A 20,112-nucleotide genomic window follows, 5' to 3' on the forward strand; every position below is an offset into this window, starting at 1 on the left:
CAGGTACTCAATAAACATCACTGGACCTGCCCTCTGGACCTAGAAGGTCTCAGGCTCACCCCCTGGAGCCGACACAGTGCTCCGTGCACCCAAAGCACAAGTCAGGACACCAGGCCTCTGATGGCAAATTCACTTCCGGGTTCTTAGCACCTTCTAAAAAAATCTTCATAACACAGAGGTTCAAACAGGATGAAAAGAGGAGATTTGCAAGAAAAAAAAATGCAACCCAGTATTTCTGAGTGGGAAAAGTCAGAGTCATCTTCACTCTTAGTTCAGTGGACAGTTCTAGAGGACACCACTGTCTCCAATCCCCAGGGCACCAGGGCCTGCCAGCTTCTTTCTGAATTTAATCCAGCTGAGCGCTGCACCCGGCAAAAGTGCCCATTTCTTCTCCAGAAAACAAGGCGTCACAGCAGAGAAAAGGAATGACACTGACATCATGTTGGCCCGTGCTCTCGCTTCCCACCCACCTGCTGCTGTCAGGAAGAATCTGCAGTTCATCTTCCCCTTCCTTAGTGAGCTGCTGGACAACCTGCCGAACAGCCTGGAGGGAGGTGTGCCAGTGACGACGCAGACTGGAAGTCCTCGGACACAGAGCTCAGGAAGAGCTCCAACTCCAGGCCACTGCCCACAGGTCCCTGCGAGCTGAGGGCACACCCAGGACTGGGCGCAGTGTCCCTACGTCCCACCCTGTCAGGCAAGCCCGACAGAACGTGCTTATTGACCCTTCTGGTTTTTCAGTCAAAAGGATATTAGTTTTCTCCCCTGTGTAATGTGGTTTTGCATGGCTAAAACATGAACTGCTAATTTAAGATCAGCTATATTATGTGATCAGCAATATCTGCTTCAGTTCTGTTAGTTGCTCAGTAGTGTCCGACTCTCTGCAACCCCATGGATTGCAGCACGACAGGCTTCCCTATCCATCACTAACTCCCGGAGCTTGCTCAAACTCACGTCCATCAAGTTGGTGATGCTATCCAACCATCTCATCTGTTGTCTCCTTCTCCTCCTGCCTTCAATCTTTCCCAGCTTCAGGGTCTTTTCCAATGAGTCAGTTCTTCCCATCAGGTGGCCAAAGTATTGGAGTTTCAGCATCAGCATCAGTCCTTCCAATGAATATTCAGCACTGATTTCCTTTAGGATGGACTGGTTGGATCTCCTTGCAATCCAGGGACTCTCAAGAGTCTTCTCCAACACCACAGTTCAAAAGCATCACCACTTCTCTAACGCCATAGTTCAAAGTACATCCTTACTGGACTTAAGTATAAGAAAGGCCCTGGTCTTTTCCTATGAGGAAGGGTGGATTCTAAGTGTCCACACCCAGTCGATGGCCTTACCTTGTCACAGAAGACCTTTATCTGGCAGTATGCCCGATGCACAGGCTTGTTGCTGCGGTTGTTATAGCTGTAGGTGTCAATCTGGATGTTCAGAGGCAACCCCTTCACACCCTTCTGAGAAGAGAAGTCTGTGCTCAAGCAGTTCACAGAGATGAAAACCTGCAAATGGAAGAAAAAGATCCTGTAAGCAACAGGCACTGACAGTAACCCATTGCACAGCTGGTAAAAATACTAACACCATGGAAATGATTCAGATTATGTTTGAAACGAGAGCTTGTCTTCTCATTTAAAAGAAGATTTTTTTTTAAGAGGTAATAAGGGGTTAATTTAAAACCACTTTTGGCCATAGGAATGACAGCTCTGAGCCCTGTCAATTCTCCTCCCAGAACACTTATTTAATAATCGGAAAGTGGATGAGGCCGGTTGTCTTTCTTGATGTTGTCTTTAAAAGTTCCAAGGGGGCACAGGTGCTCTTTGCAGCTTTTTGAGAGCCTGCTGCAAACTCTTTGGGGATTCTGCCTGCATTTGTGTCTATACCGTCTCCTAGGATAACCTGTAAAACCTATGTTCCAACATCGTGGAGTTTATGAACTCAGTGAGTCACATGGTTGAAGCGGCACTGAAGGCTGTCACTTAAGAGAAACTCAGGTTAATCCTGTACACAAGCATGAACATGCTCAGGGCGCACCGCCCGCCCCGGCCCCCGTACCTGTGAGTCTGGATTCTAACCTCCCCATGCCCGGTCCACAGGTGTTTGAGCTCCCAGTCAACGCTTTCATTTTAGAATTTGTTTCTGACGCATAAGCTCCACATGGTGGGTATTACTGGAACTACAGTTTGTAAAACAGCCTGGCACATTTCGAAGGCCCCAGACCCTTATTCTAGATTCTGGCCAGTCCATGAGGTGACAACCCAGCAGCCCTAACAACTAAACACAGACCTACCACACTGGTGCACTATTAGTGAGTGAGCGAAAGTCGCTCAGTCGTGTCCGACTCTTTGCGACCCCATGGGCCATATAGTCCCTGGAATTCTCCAGGCCAGAATACTGGAGTGGGTAGCCTTTCCCTTCTCCAGGGGATCTTCCCAACCTAGGAATCGAACTGGGGTATCCCACATTGGAGGCAGATTCTTGACCAACTGAGCTATCAGGGAAGCCCCAAACTAGATAGTAAATACTCAGTAGGCTAGGTCCATTTTCTCTATTTGGCACCTTTTAAAATAGAAACCTTTTATTTTATGCTGGGGTCTAGCTGATTAACAATGTCGTGAGTTTCAGGTGAACAGTGAAGGGACTGAGCCACACATATACATGTATCCACTCTCCCTCAAGCCCCTTCCCATCCAGTCTGCCACAGAACACCAAGCAGAGTTCCAAGAGCTGTTGGCACTTTTCTTAATACTTGGCACAGTTTCTGATCTAGTACTGCCTTAGCTTGCTTATCTTTTTTCTTTCCGTTTACCTAATTTTCAGCATATGAGCAAATTGCTCTAATTTTTTAAATACATACATCTAGATACACAGGCAAAAGTAGCACATGTGAATTTCAGATCTACAGAAACTCAAGGCTTTGACTTTATATCTTTTCATATGTTTTTTTTAAAAAAACATTTCATATACAATCTATAAGTCCAACTTAAAAAGTTAGTCTATGGAATAAATGAAAGAAGGACAAACAGAATCGCAGACAGAAAGACAACAGTTCATGCAAACAACAGAGCACATACAGTAACCGAACGGTCACATTTTTTATTTTACAACTTGGTAGAAAATCTAAGCTTTTCTCTTATCACTCTAGGCCACAAGGCTCAATTCCTAACTCAAAAACAGCTGCCTGGGAAAACTGCACTTTACCCTCCACAATTCCAGGAAGTCTTTGCTCCAAAGTGATATTCCCTTTACAAGAGGATTTCACGGTAATCCAACCTAAAACCTAACCTCCCCTGGCTTCCCAGCATCACGTTTCTATTCAGAGCAGAAGTAAGCAGGCACCAAATCCCAGGGTCAGTATAAACACAGAGCCTTCAGAGAGACATCTCTGAAGGGTCCACTCTCCCTACCGTTCACGACCACTTGCGATCACTTTCTTGCATACATTCTTCTCTTTTAACACCAACTCTTTCCAAACCTGACAGTTTTCTACATGGGATCAGAGAGAGTGGACAGCATCCCTAACTCAGCATTAAAAAATGCCACCTTGTCTCGACAGACACGCAGACATACCGGTAAAAGGTGAACAGCATGTGCAGTGTCTGGTCCAGGGACACAAAGTTCAGAGTCAGTGGGCTAAAGGCCCGCAGGAGAAAGACAAGGGCGGCTCGGGAACACGCCGGACAGTCACAGGGACAGCCAGCACTGAGGGGTACACACTGGCCCTGAGGGGGACACGTCAGCCCTGAGGGGGACATGCATGCTGTGTCTAAGCCTCAACCAAAGGCTGACAAGGGGGCAAGATGCCGTATGTACGTCCTAGCAAGCAGTAATGTGGTCAACAGGAAAGGCTTTGGTCTGAAAATCAAAGCATCCAGTTTTGGTCCCAGCTCCGTCACTAACTGTGCTGTGACATGGGCCAGGGTCCACTGGTCAAGCGCAGGGTTGTTGAGACCACCCCAGGTGACTTTTAACTGCAGTGCCAGGTTGGTATTTATACTGAAAGATGATGAACCCTACATTCCTACTCTGTAAGTCTAGTAACAACAGTTTTGTGTAATATGTTGATCAATCAACTTTTACGTATCATACTCTTAAAAGAGTACCATGTAAGGTTGCCACTTAAAGCAATCATACTAACTACTTGTATAAAATTAAGAATCTTGTGCAACACTGGTTCTCAAAGTGTGGCCAGAACATCAGCCTGCCTGCAAGTGTGAGCGCTGGACACCCTGACTCGCCTGGAAGTCCGGGCCGTCAGCCTGTACCGGAGACTGTGGGGCTGCCCCTGCTGTTCCTGCTCCCACCGGCCCGGGGTGGGTTCTGGGCTTGAGGACAGTTTCAGGTCCTCTCTGGTCATTCTCGTGATTGGCCAAGTCAAAACCACTGCTGTCAAGTAATTATTGTTTACAAACTTATACATTTTGAGCCACAAAAGTGCTCCTTTGGCTCCAAAACTCTGAGGTTAGTAAAACAAGTTCCAATGTATGATTTCCTTTCTTTAAGAAGTTCAGATGTGCTTACATGTGTTTATATGTATCCCATTAGGCATTTTTATATTAAAAAAAAATTTTTACAGAGATACAGTCCTATCAAATAATAATATTCATTTAATCAATGGAAAGATAAAGATTAAAGCATCTGCTCAACCTTACTATTCAACAAGGTCATGCAAATCCTCCAGAATTCCTAGTTTAGAAGATAAACAGACCAGAGAAGAGTGTCTGTCAGACTGTATTTCTTAAGTTTATTCCTTGCGTGATGTTTGGTTTTCACAGGGGCTGATGCGTGGGGATGAGCTGTGTGTCTGGATGGGGGTGTCAGGCTGACTGCTGGTCGTCCCCAAGGAGGACAGAGACCAGCCTTTCTGCTCCTGGGGTTGGGACACAGCACATGCTCAGCACGCAGGTTTTTAACAAGGGAAAGAACATGTAGAGAGAGGAGTGAATAAACACAACCGAGATACACGAAGGAGTTCTCAAGTATTCTTCTAAACCAGGAGTAGGCTAACTTTTTCTGCAGAGGGTCTGATAAGAGTTTCGCCTTCATGGGCCAAATGCAACCACCCAGCTCTGCAGTGATGCTGCTAAAGCCGCCGCCACAAACAACACGTGAGCAGAGAAGGGTGGTGGTATCTTGAAAAAACTACTCACATGAACAGCCCGCTGGATGGCCAGGGCCTGAGGGGCAGTCTCCAAGCTGCTGGGACGTAACTGACTTTCACGTCGCCACAACGTGGGAACAGTGAGGAAGTGTCAGGCCCTTTTTGTGACTCAGCGTTTCCACTTTCCACACAAGTGGCCCCCTGAGAAGGCAGGCGCTGGGGATGTCTCACCAGTGTGACCTCTCCCGTGAACCCCCACCTCTATCAACGCAGCCCAGGCTCGCAGAGGGGACTCCACCAAGTCCTGAAGGAGAAGCGCGGTGTCCAGGCATCTTTATTTAGGAAGGTGACAGACTTTTATCAGTGGCACCCACGACAGGGAGACAGCAAATGTACGACATAAGACAGAGCTCTGCCCCGCGTCCTGGGGCGGCAACAAGACGGGGGTATTCTGTTCCTCACCCGCGTCAACCCAGGGGCTGGTTCTACGTGGCAGCTTGGCCTTGACTTGCCCTTGGACAACAGGCCAAGTCACCCACGTCTGGATAAGCGAACGTTCAGACCATTCTCACTGTGTAGAGAAATACTTTCTATAATGAGATTACAGAAAAACTCCAATATCCGCTAAAGAAGGTGGGAAAGAGAAAGATGAACTATTGCACATCCAATCCCTCCTCTATAAAACACAAGTATGTGTGCATGCTCACAGACACACACAGACACACACACACTTTAAAAAGTCTTATATCTGGAACCTGAGAGTAGGCTGAAGAATACACAATCTTCCTTCTTCAGAATGACATAAAGATCTTTAAGAACTCAAATAATGACCCTTTCTCTATTTTCATATTTCTTTACCACTGATTTGGAGGAAAAGTTAGACTTTATTCAAATAATTGGAACATAAATCTCAAAAGATGAGGAATCAATGTCCCCATCCAAAATCACTAGAGGAAAAAAAAAACCTAACCCTCCCCTCCACCACACACACACACACACACACAAAACCCTGCTAAACGGGTGGAAGATGCTTGGCAAGATTCCTTTCAATGTCCAGCCCATTTTCTAAGACAGTTCCTCATTACTGGCTGAGAATTCACGAACTTAGAACTTTTCAAAAAATCTAATTTTGTTTTCATGTACTTAGAATTTTTCAAAAGATTTAATCTTGTCCTCAAAACTCAGTTTGAAAATAAAAACAAGAGAATAAAGAATTGCATTCTCGAAGAAGTAACTTGTATAGGTTTTTTTTTTTTCATTCCAAATGTTGACAAGCACAGAACCAACAAGCAACCAGACCCTGAGCTAGTTTATGATGACTCTCCCAGGAAGCATTGTGGCAGCCACACAAGACAGCTCGCCAGCCAGCTGCCGTGCCCACGGCCACCCCTCATGGAAAGAAAGAGGAGGAAGACAGAGGGAACCAGTGTGCTCAGAAGACAGCCACGGTGAGCAGCTCACGTGCCAGCAGGTGGAGAGAACGCGGCTAAGAACAGACTCTATAAACTCCCAACTTGCCTGCTCTTCAGGGGCTTCGTCATCTATACCACCAACCAAGACATAATTCCAGAAAACTTACTCTCTAATCTAAAGGGAGTAGTCAGATGTGTGAGCTTAAACAAGTGAATTTCATTTGCAGGGAGAAGTTCTAGAAATATTGTTCATCTACCTAATTCATAGAAAGAAAGCACTAACAAAGTAATTAGAATTCATACCGTGAAAGTTACAAAAATTATAAGCAGTTTAGTCAAAAGCTGAGTGATGAGACCGATTAACTTAAATATATTATATTAGGTTAATTTTCATAAACAAAAAGGCTGTTTCTTATCAAAAATCTACCACAACAGTCATACTCACTCCCTATTATTCTTCACATACAAGGAAAGAAACTGAGAGCCAGATAATACAGCTTTAATTTTTTCCCCAGTGATTTAGGTGAACTTTTACACGTTATCGTATGACAATGACCTTGCGGCTACACTGGTGAAAATCATGTCCTCTGACTTGCACAGTATGGTTTTCTCAATGAAAGGAAAGAAAAATTTCAAAATGTGAACCTTTAGATTCACTGAGAACATTCTGAACCACCCTTATGACAGTTTGGATCAAGTTTTCTTAATTAAACTTTTTTTTTAAGGAATAAACTTTTCATTTTAAGGGCTCCAATTTTTACATTATGATAAAGTATCAAAGCAACGCTCATAAGTGAGAGGTGAGAGTGGAGGAGCCACGTGACATCACCTTGGTGACGGAGACAACTGAAGAGCTTAGAGAAAGAGCCTGAAGGAACGGACCTGAGTTCCCAAGCCCTCCGTATGCCAGCTCCACACTATTCAAGTTCCGCACCTTCTTCACAAGACTTTTTATACACACTTTGGGGGGGGTCCTTATTTTTGTGGCTCAGCTGGTAAAGAATCTGCCTGCAATACAGGAGACCTGGGTTCGATCCCTGGGTTGGGAAGATACCCTGGAGAAGGGAAAGGCTACCCACTCTAGTATTCTGGCCTGGAGAATTCCACGGACTGTATAGTCCATGGGGTCGAAAAGAGTCGGACACGATTGAGCGACTTTCACTCACTCAATTTATGATAACCTTTATTTCATTCTCTACTGACATCTCTCTTATGACTAAAGACCTAGTAACAACTGCAAGGACTTCTCTGAGATGCATTTCCCTAGCCACCCCCAGAGAATCGCAGCTCCATTTTAGTATCTATCACGTGGTAGTTAAGTAGCCTCCCCAGACTCCTGTGGCCTTTTTCAGGCCAAGGGCCTCTGCACCCATCACTGAGGTCTGGGAAAGGAAAGAACAAGAACACTGAACACGCCACCTCTACCGAATCCCTGGTCACTCCGTCACCCTGTGAGTGCTGCAAGCCAAGGGTCCCCTACTGCTTGACGATCTGAGATGGAGCTGATGTAATCTCAATAGAGAGAACGTGTACAGTAAGTCTCATGTGCCTGAATCATCCCGAAACTGTCCTCCCCACCCTGTCCGTGGAAAACCTGTCTTCTGCAGAACCGGCCCCTGGTGCCAAAGAGGCCGGGGACCGCTGCTCTAAGCCCCTTGATGGCAGGGATTATGTGTGATCCATTAAAAAAAATGTTTTTCCCCGTGTTTAGTATATTTTTTGCATTTCTCCTAACTGGTGCTGAATTAAAAACTGTTAATGAGAGACAGAAAAACCATAGGTAGATAAAAAATCCACCTATTAGCTCCAAATCTTAATTTAACAAGTTTCAAATCCTAACAAAACTTTAAATACACATAACAGTGCCCTGCCCCCAGAACAGACAAAAACACACAACCAAAAAAAAAAGCTAATATAAATTTACATAAATTAACCCACCTTTCTTTCAACCCCTAGGAGAGGACTGTCTAAACAATAAAATGGCCACAAATCAGGAAATGAAAAGAGAGAGCCTGCTTCCCTGACATTAGGCAACCACCAAACACCGGGATCACTACAGAACCTTAATCATTTATTCTTACTCAACGGCATTCAATCACTCACCTCTGCCTATGTGACAGACTAAATTCCTCAGCAGTCAAAAGCTGCCTGTGATGCAACCCACCTGTCCAGCCGTGTTTCCTACCACCTACAGCATGTTTCTCAAATGTGAATAACACATGCATCCTTTTTGAAAGAGAAAAAAAAGTTCCTTGCCCCCTAAGAACATATCCAATCCTAGTCTGAGAAATAACTGCTCTATTCAAACAGCTGAATGCATAATGTTTGACCACACAGCACCCCCAGGAACTCACCCGGCCTGTGTCTGGCTCTAACTTAATACCTAAGCACAAACACTAGCGATGAAACCTCCTGGCAGCAGCTGGCCACCAAAGCATACCTGTGAATTTAAAAAGTCTTATCACTGAATTGAAAATGCAAAGAAACTCCAGCCCTGATCTCCTCGGTCCATAGACCCCAAGGGTTTGAGACAGCTTGCTTACAGGGTGACGTCCAAGGTCTTCACTCGGGCAGATCGGGGCCTTCAGAGTCTGGACTCACCTCCTCACCCCACCCCTCACTCACCTTGGGTGTCAGATTTGAGCTCTGTACTCACTCACATCACAGGCTCATTCTGGGCTCTGAACACTTGGCTCATTCTTAACTGTTCTTTAGGACTCACTCAGTTCAGTTCAGTTCAATCGCTCAGTCGTGTCCAACTTTTTGTGACCCCATGAATCGCAGCACGCCAGGCCTCCCTGTCCATCACCAACTCCCGGAGTTCACTCAGACTCACGTCCATCGAGTCAGTGATGCCATCCAGCCATCTCATCCTCTGTCATCCTCTTCTCCTCCTGCCCCCAATCCCTCCCAGCATCAGAGTCTTTCCCAATGAGTCAACTCTTTGCATGAGGTTGCCAAAGTACTGGAGTTTCAGCTTTAGCATCATTCCTTCCAAAGAAATCCCAGGGCTGATCTTCAGAATGGACTGGTTGGATCTCCTTGCAGTCCAAGGGACTCTCAAGAGTCTTCTCCAACAGCACAGTTCAAAAGCATCAATTATTCGGCACTCAGCCTTCTTCACAGTCCAACTCTCACATCCATACATGACCAGAGGAAAAACCATAGCCTTGACTAGACGGACCTTTGTTGGCAAAGTAATGTCTCTGCTTTTGGATATGCCACCACAAGCGTCGCCTAAGGGAACCTCCTCTCATCTTCCTGTTCTAAGGTAACTTCTACTCCTTTGTGTTTACGTCATGACTGCACATATTAGAGTAGCAACCTTCACTAAATTCTGAATTTCCAGAGAACTGGGCCATGTTCCACTCAGCTTTACATTCCCAAAGCACCCTGGCAGTGCCTGGCCAATAAGAAAAAAAAACATTCACTGAATGGATGACCCCCAGATTCCTAAAGTCCAGACAAACAAAACTACATGCTGCTATGATATGTGAGTTACATTTGCTGTACTCTGACAATGTACATGACTCTTTGGCCCTCAAAACAATCTCTGAAACGCTCTCTTCTGACCCCAGTGCACAGATGAGACTTTTTCGAGGTTAGGTAACTTGCTGCCCAAGTTCACAGGTTATTCACTTCACATCTTTTTTCCAAGCACATGTGAACACTGAGGTCATGTTTAGAATCCAGGACATCAAGCAGTTTATCATACACACCAGCTATAGATAACTGTAAAATGAACAACTGACTACATACACCCCTCAATCTGGAAAAAGATTATGGAGTTTCGAGGCTCACTGACACACAGAGAGGGACAGGTATGGAAAGTTCTAGGGCAGAGGTAAACCCACAGAGTGAGCCATGAGGTGACTGTCTACTGTACTGATTTACTTTTACACTTTAAAGTATTATGTACAGTGACATCTTTCCTTCACAGCAACTGCAGGTACCTAACAGTGGGATGTGATAATTAGGCATGTTATCCCTTCACATGTAGCTTCGTGTCATACTGACAGTGTGGTAACGTCTACGACTTTCTTAAAAGATTCGAGCATCGTAGCAGCTAAGTCCTGGTGCTGTTTCCCGTGCTACAATACACCAGAGCACCTCTGCAGACTGAGCTGCTGCAGGTGCCTCTGAAATTCACAGGAACTACTCTGGGGGCAGGAATAAGAGAGAAGAAAGGTCCCATCAGACGGCCTTTGCAAAAACACTCCACAGCCGCCATCTCTCAAAGCACAGCGCTGGTGCCATCTCTTCCATAAAGCCTTCGCCTCCCTTAGCTGAAGGGACCCCCTTAACCTGGAAACCCTGGGAGCATTCTTTAAACCTCACTTATGACCTGTACATCACATAGAAAGTGTCCCCTCTTTTGAGGACAGGCTTTCTGCTTGTACTGCTTTTCACTCCCTCAGAGTGATCCTAGAGAGAAAAGCACAATGAATCATGTGCTGAATGAATGGAACATACCGTCCACACAGTAGCAACAGATTAACTGCCTTGCATAGAATTTCCTGGAAGGCTATTAGAAATGAGTTAAAGGGATCGATAATGACAGAAACAATTTGTCAAGGGAGAATGGTGCTTTCATCTTTGAAATAAGACTGTATATGACAAGAATTTTGGAAAAGCATCAGCCTGCATGGCTGAGAGCATGCCTGATCAGAATTCCATGTGGGTCACTGTGAATTAAGTGCACATTCAGACAGTTCGATGGAGTTCTAACTGCCTGGTAAATAAACGCAAGAAAAGAGAAGCGATCTAATAGAAGGAGGAAAAGAAAAAAAGAAAAATGGGCTGATTTAACTATGGAAGATGCTTCAGAAAGCTGATAACCAAAAAATGTTTTATATCCCAAGAATGCACTTCTCCTTGTTGCGCTCCCCAGAAACGTCTACCTTGAACATGAGCATCACCTGGCTCAGAAGCTGGCTACTCAGCACCTTAACGCAAGAGAGACACAGCATCCAGTTGTGGCTCAGGCTCTGAAGAGTCAGGCACACGGGACACAGATGACAAAGCCAGAGCCAGGACCTACGCCTCCTGCACAAATCTGTGCTCTTGAAATCACAACGACACAATGAACACAGAAAGCCTGAAGAAGTTCCCAACGGAAAAACTGTGTGTTGCAGCAGGAAACAGGGGAAAGAGTGACCCTCAAGGGGCTGCGAGCAGAAGGTTCTTTTTTGATCAGGATGCATGAAATCAAGGGTTCCTATATTCCAAATCAAACAGGGCTTCTACGCCCAATTTCCAGATGACTTCCTGTAACTCACGAGACAGTTGTGCCTCGGCCCCGTTAGGCAGTGGCAGCCCTCATGGGTGTTGTCCCTGCTGCCTCTGGGAGTCATTACTGCTTTAACTCATTCTGTATTAAATTCAACTCATTCTACTATTAAACTCAACTTAGTCAAAGAGATCATATTCATAATCTCATTCCTGAGATGTAACTGGTCTGTTAAGTTGAAAGTAGGAATCCTAGAACAAGCTTTCATTTAACTCATTTCCATATGAGTCCAAAAAAAAATCACTTGAAAATATTTCTAAGTCGCTTTTCTTAGTTAGAAACCTCCTGACAAATTAAATTACAACGTGAGATCAACAGCACAGGTTTATTCTTACCCCAAATCTAATACCACTACGTCAAGATAACAAAATCCCCATTTTTCCAATATGTGTATAGGGAAGTTACGCCAGCTGAAACCAATGGAGTAGGAACCAGTTTAAAGGAAGGAATCAAGGTCCAAGTCTAATCAGACAGGAACATCTATTGAGTATTCCACAGCAGACACTTAATCTTCAACATTCCCTCTCCCACAACTGTGGGGCGGGCGAGACCCAAACCAAACAAACTCTGATTTTCTTAGTTCTGCAGGAGCCTAGTCGCTCCCCTGCTTACTCCCGATGCACAGGCCTAATTAATTAATTACACCCCAGAAGGTATCAGAGGCTGAGTCAGAGACGGAGACGCAGAGTCCAGCTCCACCACTGATTCATCGGCTAATCCCAGGAAAGTCACACCTCCCCACTCTTCTGATGACATGCGGGGAGTAAAAAGTCCCACTACAGAATTAACATCGGCATGAAATAAGAGCCTTCAAACGTGCGACCAGTGTGTGAGTGTGTTCCTTCTTAGACGATCAGACGGCCATTGGGAGAGGAGAGAAAGAACAGGAAGGCTGGGTGGCAAGGGGAGGGGTGTGGAGAGAGCAAAGCACTGACTTGCAATCTTCTGCCAGCAACGTGGGGCGTCTCCCCAAAGACAACATAAGGGTCTAGTCATCGCCCCAACTGCGGCCACAGCGCTGCCTTCCCACGCCGCCCACACATCAGCTTTGGTCTCTGCAACAGATTGCAGAGAGCCAGGAGAAGTCCCAAAGACAAAGAAAGAGAAGGAGAGAGAGAAAAACTTCCTGGAGGCACCGGCAGGCCGTCTTCCCTCTGTCACGTCCTACAAGCAGGGCCTGGTGAACTTAAGGACACTTGGCAGATACAGAGGCTTGGCACCTGTTGTCCCAAATAAACAGAATGATTGTTTGAAATGTGAAGATCTGGATGCAGGTGTGAAGCAAGGCAAACACGGACATGCCAGCATCTCTAGTACAGAGTACAGGACTGGGAGCAGATGGTCACAAGGGCAGGCTTGGCCAGCAAACTGACTTCCAGTCAAAATTTCAAATTAGACACTGGAACGTTTTTTAAAAAAAGCTAAAGAAAAAGTGCCTAACTGGGTAATTAATATAGAGTCCACTTATTTTTACTACCAGATTTGGAGTCTCACATGAAGAAGACCTGCCTTGTAAAAAAAAAAAAAAAAAAGAAACTCTTAACTCCCAAGTCCTACACTGTCCCCAGATCTCTATTCCAGGTAAATTCAGTTATGACTAATAACGTCCGGGCAGAGTCAACCCTCTCTGGCTAAAATGACAGACTCAGAAAACCACTCAAGATGGAATTTCCAGGAAGGACCCAGGAGCAGGCGGGTTAAGGTGACAAAGCATCAGAGAAGAAAGCTTGAGAGATGAGCTCACTGCTTTGTGACCGCAGCAGGGCGGAGCGAGGGGGAAGCTCTGACCCGCCCCGCTCCAGAGAGACTGAAAAACAAGTTCAAGTGAGAGCACTTTTTCATAGTGGCTGACATAGTGCCTCAAACCCGTTTCACAAGATGCAGGCTTCACTACCAAACCGAGGCTTTCTTCAGCTGCCAAGTGTCTCCCTCGTCCAACCAAAACCATCAGGCCTGGCCTCGCCCGCAGGCGTGTGCGGCGATGAACGTGCGCTTTTGTTACCTGCAGGTTCGGGAGGCCCACCGGGAATCGGCGCATTCGGTCTCACCACGGGGCCGACCTCCTGCCCAGACACTAGGGTAACACGTGAAACGCTTCAAGCCCAAGCACAACAACCCTTGCTCTAAAAACAGAAACCTCCCTGGGTAGTCAGACCCAGGGCGGTCTCGTCAGAGTCAGCTTTCCAACTGCAAAGTCAAGAATTCATCCCGTATCAGCTAATGAAAGGCATACCCCACACATTTCCATTCCAGAAAAATTTCTCACCACTTTCAGTTCTGATCAAACCACAGCTCAAAGACTATTCATTCCCTGTAGAGGAGAGTGACTTTCTGGCACCAACATTTTTTATCTTTCACTTTAATAAACGCATACTTTCCAACTGCATGGAGTAGAAAGAGGGTCAGCTCAGAAGCCCCCGGGTTCCCTTGAGTTCCTCTAGGGTCTAAGGACAGAACGCTTGGAGAGTCCAGCCCGCATTTGGCTGGACTCTGAAAGTCTCGTACCTTCATTTTAAAAGTAACAATGCTTCCTGGCTTCCTCCAGTATTTAGGCCAGGGATGATACACTTTTGTTTGAAATTTCATGCCTACACTTAATTGCAATCGCAAGTAAGGTGTCTGACTCACCTCTCCCGCCTCCCTCCCATTCACACTGGAAATTTAAAGTTGAGAAACAAACCAAACCTGCCCCATGCTTAATGCAACCAGGGTGGCAACACCTTCTTTTACTGGAGCGCTTGCTGGGTGCTTCACCAGGATGGAATCCCTCTAAATGCAAGCAGTAGGCTCAGTCCAAACAAACTAAAGACTACTCTCATGATGAATTCCAAATATTATGCTTAGATGAAACAACAGTTATTATACTCATAAACCTGCATCTCACAAGCACACACAGAAAGCCTTAAGTTCAAGTCACCAGCACGGGTCCACCCCTCTGTCATCCTGCAGCAGGAATGCCATAGCCCTCTGCTGAGACAGGGAACAAAGGGAAAGACCGCCGTGCTCCAGCCCAACCCAGGCTCTCAGTGCTCCTGGTGGGCTCTGTGTTCTACTCCAATCCTTTTTACTTTGTAACACGAGCCTCTCGGTGACACAGAAGACATTCGGCTCAGAAGGACAACCCGGCAGAACGCCTTAGCGTTTCTCCTGAGAGCTGCCACGTTAGAATTCAAAGCACACAGCGCTCTCTCTCCCACGAGGGAGAGGATGTTCTGATCTGGTCCTGTCTCCTCTCTGCGGGCCCTGGCCCTGCCCCGAAGGTGAACCAGGCAAGGGAACTGAACCAGGAAGAGACAAATGGCGTGTTGAAACGGGCTCTGATCACCCCCTCCCAGAGATGAGATCCTGCCACGAGGAGAGGAAGGCGCAGCTCCATCCACCGCGAGAGCCCTCCTCCCACCCGACCCCGAGTGCCTCCTCCTGCGGGTCCAATGAAGACATCAGAAAGCACGGCCCACAGGATGGACTCTTCCGAGTCTTCAGGTGGTTTTAAGCCACGAAGGCAAAATCCAGGAAAGACCTACACCTACTCCTCCTCTGACGGTGCTCACTCCAGTAGGAGCTGAGCGCGTGTCTGACGGCAAACTCTTCACTGTTAGTGTTTAGAAGACGAAATTGTGTGATTGGCAGCTGCACCCAACCCACCTGGCAGTAAGGATTTAGAAGTCACCTCTAGAAAAAAACATGTGAGATATTCCACCTCCCTGGAGTTTCATCACATCTTTAAAAGGTATGCTCCATACCCAGGAGCTCAGAGCACGTACAGACGATCAAAGCGACCCTGAGCTCTGTTTGCAGCGGCCCCTGCTTTCCTTCCCAGCTCCTACACTGTCCAGTTAACTATAACCAAGTATGTCCTGTCCCACTAGCACAACCCCTTCCTGCGAGCGGGGCTCCGCTGGATGCCAGGCTCCCTCAGAACTGGCTGTCCTGTGTCACTTGATTCCATACGGGGGATTTTCGGTTTATAATTTCCACTCCTCTGGAGGCAGACACCACTCATCCAACAATCAGTATAAACTGTTCCCTTGTAGCAAAAGTGCTCTACTTACCAAGGCAATCTGTATTAGTGAACCCATAATGCCTCGCTATTGATCATTAGGGCTAACACTTTTAGATGTCTCCCCCTGGCAGGATCACTTTCTGTCCATTTCAAGGTGGAGATGCCTGCCTCCTTGGGTGATCTCACCTGGATGACAAGCAGCAAACGTCTTCCCACCTGGAGGACTGAGCGCCTTTTCCTGGGTACTGGGCAGGTGGTACTGCCCGCTAGGTGCCAACACAGGGAAAGCCCCTCAGCATGGTGCCGGGCCTAAAACTGATGTTCAGACAAGTTAATTCTCTCCCCCTAACTTCTTTTTTCCTCTATTTATTTTAGATCTTCAGGCTTTGAGAGGCCCTTACTTCATATCACTATCCAAATCTTAATGCTCTTGTAAACTCTTAGATCTATAGTCCAAGCAAAAAATTAAACCTTGTTCCAGGACGTGAAGGCTATCCAGAACGACTCACTTGACTGGAAACACGGAAACTGGTGCAGAACAGATAACCCCAGCCAATAAGTTATCTGTGTCTCCAAAGTTCATTGGTGAAGCTTCATTTCCTTAGAAACATGATGCTATATTTAGGATCTCAGGCCACAAAAGCCCATTTAACCCGCAATACACCTGAACTACAACACCAGTGTTTTCAGCCAGGACAGAGCACTGGGCCATGGGCACAGCAGGTAGCTGGATATTTGGAGGATAAAGTTACGAATTCTTGCAACTGGGGGCAAGGGTCACAGCTGGATTTGGATGAAATCTTTACAGAGCCCAAGTCTGTGTTTATCTTCCTCCCACCTTCCTTTATGTCTCCCCCGACCCCCGCAACAATCTCCTAATCCTCCAGGGACCAGTGCCCTCCTACCTGACATATTCCAAACTCCACCAGAGCACCCTGTTTTAATGTTTTGCAGGGAACCGCTTCTCTGTACCAGAATCACCTTAAGCGTATGATCTCAGTCATAAATCAGGAAGGAAGAAATCTGATGAAGTCATTTCTCAATGAAGTATGAATGCCAGACGAACTTTAATTTGTCTGGGTACTCCTGACTCTTGAGAAGATGCATGGCTACCCAAACAGACTTAATTTTGTGTGGAGTACAGAAAAATGAACGAACTGGGTCTAGACATGGGACAGACCAGGGCTGCCACGGGGGCTTGTTTCTAAGACATTTCTGCTTTTCCAAGCAACTTCCTTTTCCCCTAATGCTTTGAAGTCTAATAAACTTTTTTTTTAATGTAAGTTTCATAATTTCTTTGCATTTCCATGGTAACAGCAAGTACATGCTTATGCTGATAAATGGAGTGTAGACAGGGACAGGAGAAGATGAGTCTAACTTAGACAGGGCTTTCCCCAAACTAGAACCTAAGCCAAGGTGCTCAAGATTAAACCGGATGAGTCCTAAAAACAATCATCCCTGAAGAGCAGTGGAATCTACAGAGAAGATGCTCGTGTTGACCCGGGGCTAGAACTCTGGTCTTACTTCTCCTGGTGTGGCAAAAAGGGTATATGTTAGGTATCTTTTATTTTTTTAAAGTGGGGGAAGAAAGGAATGCCACATGTCTCTAAGAAACCCTATGTTTGTGGGGGAGAATGAACTGGAATTAAGAATCAACAAACGCATCCTAAATCAGACAAGAAAGTGGGATGATTTCAGAAACTGAAATTCAAAAAAGGCCACCTGAACAGGATTCTGCGTGTCCGTCTGTTCACACTAGTTACCCTGGGGCATCCGTGACTATAAGTGTAAAGACAGAAAACATCAACTTGGCCAGGGGAAGCAAAACATCTACAGACTCCATTCCAACAAACGCTTGAAACTGATGCCCAATACCGCTTCAAAAGGCAGCAGCCTCATTAAGCAATGACACCAGCACCATCCAGGAGCTGGCAAAGGCTGAAAAAAATCAAGCCTGCGTGGGGGTCTGGAAGGGGAAATGAAACTGAATTTACCTACATTAATTAACAACGCTACTAAGACTACTTAGGGACACGCCTCTGACACTATTTCTCTTTAATGCAAACATGCTGAAGGCCTTCAGAATGAAACCAGCCATTATCCCCGCCCGTCAGCTGGGCTTTCATTACTCCCACCCTGAAGAGTGACACATCGAACAAACAAGCCGCCCTGCCCACACGCGGGGCCTTCCCATCACGGTCTCCACGCACCCCATCAAGTGCCTGTTGAGTCCTGATGACACCCCAACAGAGCTGGCCACCGTGAGGTTTTCATTCTCCAAGGGGAACAGGGGGGAAACTGAGCCGGTGAATCAAGGGACCAACCCGAGATCACAGATAAGTCAGAAAAGTGAGTTCAGGACTTAGGGGTGCTTGATCAGCTCCTCCACGGTTTCCCCACAGCCCCTCATGGAGATCAGGACAGACTTGCCTGGTTCAAGGACAGAAGCGCCCAGGGACGGGTGGACAGGGACACAGGGCCCACTCTTCTTACAGGCTGCTTGCACAGCGAGCCCTATTTAAGGCATCTCATTTCAGAATAACTGCAACAACAACTATACAAAGTGGAAAGTTCACTTTTCCTTCTACTAGCTTCTCTGCAGTGTTTGTTCCAAACTCTGGGATAAGCAGCCTAAAGACGTTTGCATAGGCTGGAGGTGGTCAGCAGGAAAACCTTGGGGCAACTACAAGAACTTAAGCTTCCTAACAGACTGGGGGACCCCACTGACTATACCTTGCACTCTTAAAGATGCACTTTTGCTTTAGACAATAAGAAAGGAAAGCAATTATAGTACAAACTTAAAACTGTTCTCAAGAATCTAGTCAGAGAATTTTTTACAAGCAATCAGGCAGGAAAAATTAAACTCTACGATATTTAGCACTTAATGTAGTGTCTTACTCTGCAACTGCTAAAATTCTTGTTGAATAAATAAAAGAGAAGTTGAGAAAGGACAGGAAGGTGAGGATAACTTCGAACGTGGACCTTGATAGAGTAAAGTATTCCTACTACTGCCACAAATATTAAGATCAATCTTACTTTAACAACTGCCCCAAATTCATATGTTTCTACTGTGTTACCTGAGCTCCCAAACTTTAATGCAACGAAAAGAAATAGTGGAACACTGTTCAGTTCAGTTGCTCAGTTGCGTCCAACACTTTGCAACCCCATGGACTGCAGCACATCAGGCTTCCCTGTCCATCACCATCTCCCAAAGCTTGCTCAAACTCACGTCTATCGAGTTCATGATGCCATCCAACCATCTCATCCTCTGTCGTCCCCTTCTCCTCCTGCCTTCAATCTTTCCCAATGTCAGGGTCTTTTCCAATGAGCACTAGTATTTTATACTAAAAGAAAAGAAGGCTGTGGGAAGGGCAGGAATGACTTTAAAATATACTTAGTTTTTCTTAAAAGGTACTAAAACTTCCAAATGACCATCTGAATTGGAGGCAGTTCTTCACTTGTCAAAGCCCAAGAGAGAAGAACCGTAAGTAACAGAGTTGCCTTCACAAAGCATCAACATGAGACGGAACCTTCTGATGACAACCTGTAGAAACTCCCCGAGCTTCACGGTCCTGTTTCGACACCTTACAACATGCCTGGAGAGGGAGCAGAAATGGATTAACTCCACTTCACAAAGGAGAAAGCAATGCCCAGACTGAGGAGTCCAAACTGAGGCTGGATGGTGGCTGCCGGCCCCACCAGGGCCCTGCTACCCAGGACACAGAGTGTCCACCAAGACTGTATTTTGGGGAGGAAGAAAGAACAGAAAAGGGGAAAGGGACGGTTTTAGAACATCTGGGAAGATGCTGTGCTTCCGGAAAATGTGCACTAATGAAAAGGCAGAAAGTGAGACCCAGCTGGCTAAGGAACAGGACGCGGGGACAGGCCAAGGAGGGGGGCTGTCATTCTCCTGGAGGCCCATCCTGCTCTGAGCCCTTCAGGACCACGGCTGTGACCTGCCTTCCTAGCCCTGCCTGTTCTCCCTCCTCTGTAGCGAAGGAGTGAAAACGACAAAAACTGCGCCCCCCCAAAAAAAACCCGGCTGTCAAATCACTAAGCCCCTCCCACTCCTCTAAGAGCTGGCACCTACCTTTGCTTCATCGTTAATGTCCCAAGTGAAAGAAATGGCATTATAAGCGATCTCCTCAATGTTGCTGATGGTGTTGAAGCTTTCTTTGTAGTCAGCTGGGTGAGGGATGAGAGACAGAAGTCATGATTTCCAGTTTCCAACGTGAGATTATAGCAGTTCACTGTAAGGTTCAGCTTTTCATATAATCATTGCTGGATAATTTAAATTAATATTTTTGGGCTTGAA

At 46.2% G+C, this 20,112-nt stretch overlaps 1 protein-coding gene across 4 annotated transcripts in view; it reads right to left on the bottom strand.

The window, feature by feature from the left end:
• Nucleotides 1-20,112, bottom strand: part of GRHL1 (grainyhead like transcription factor 1) — a 49,332-nt gene that overhangs the window by 15,661 nt on the left and 13,559 nt on the right. For all 4 annotated transcript variants that reach the window (XM_055540955.1, XM_055540956.1, XM_055540953.1 and 1 more), the window contains 2 exons: nucleotides 19,888-19,982; nucleotides 1,338-1,496 (listed from right to left, as the gene is read on the bottom strand). In XM_055540955.1, coding sequence (XP_055396930.1) covers nucleotides 1,338-1,496; nucleotides 19,888-19,982 — 254 coding nt within the window. The remainder of the gene's footprint in view (nucleotides 1-1,337; nucleotides 1,497-19,887; nucleotides 19,983-20,112) is intronic.

The sequence above is a fragment of the Bubalus kerabau genome, chromosome 11, assembly GCF_029407905.1.
Source record: "Bubalus kerabau isolate K-KA32 ecotype Philippines breed swamp buffalo chromosome 11, PCC_UOA_SB_1v2, whole genome shotgun sequence".
Taxonomy (NCBI): Eukaryota; Metazoa; Chordata; class Mammalia; order Artiodactyla; family Bovidae; genus Bubalus; species Bubalus kerabau.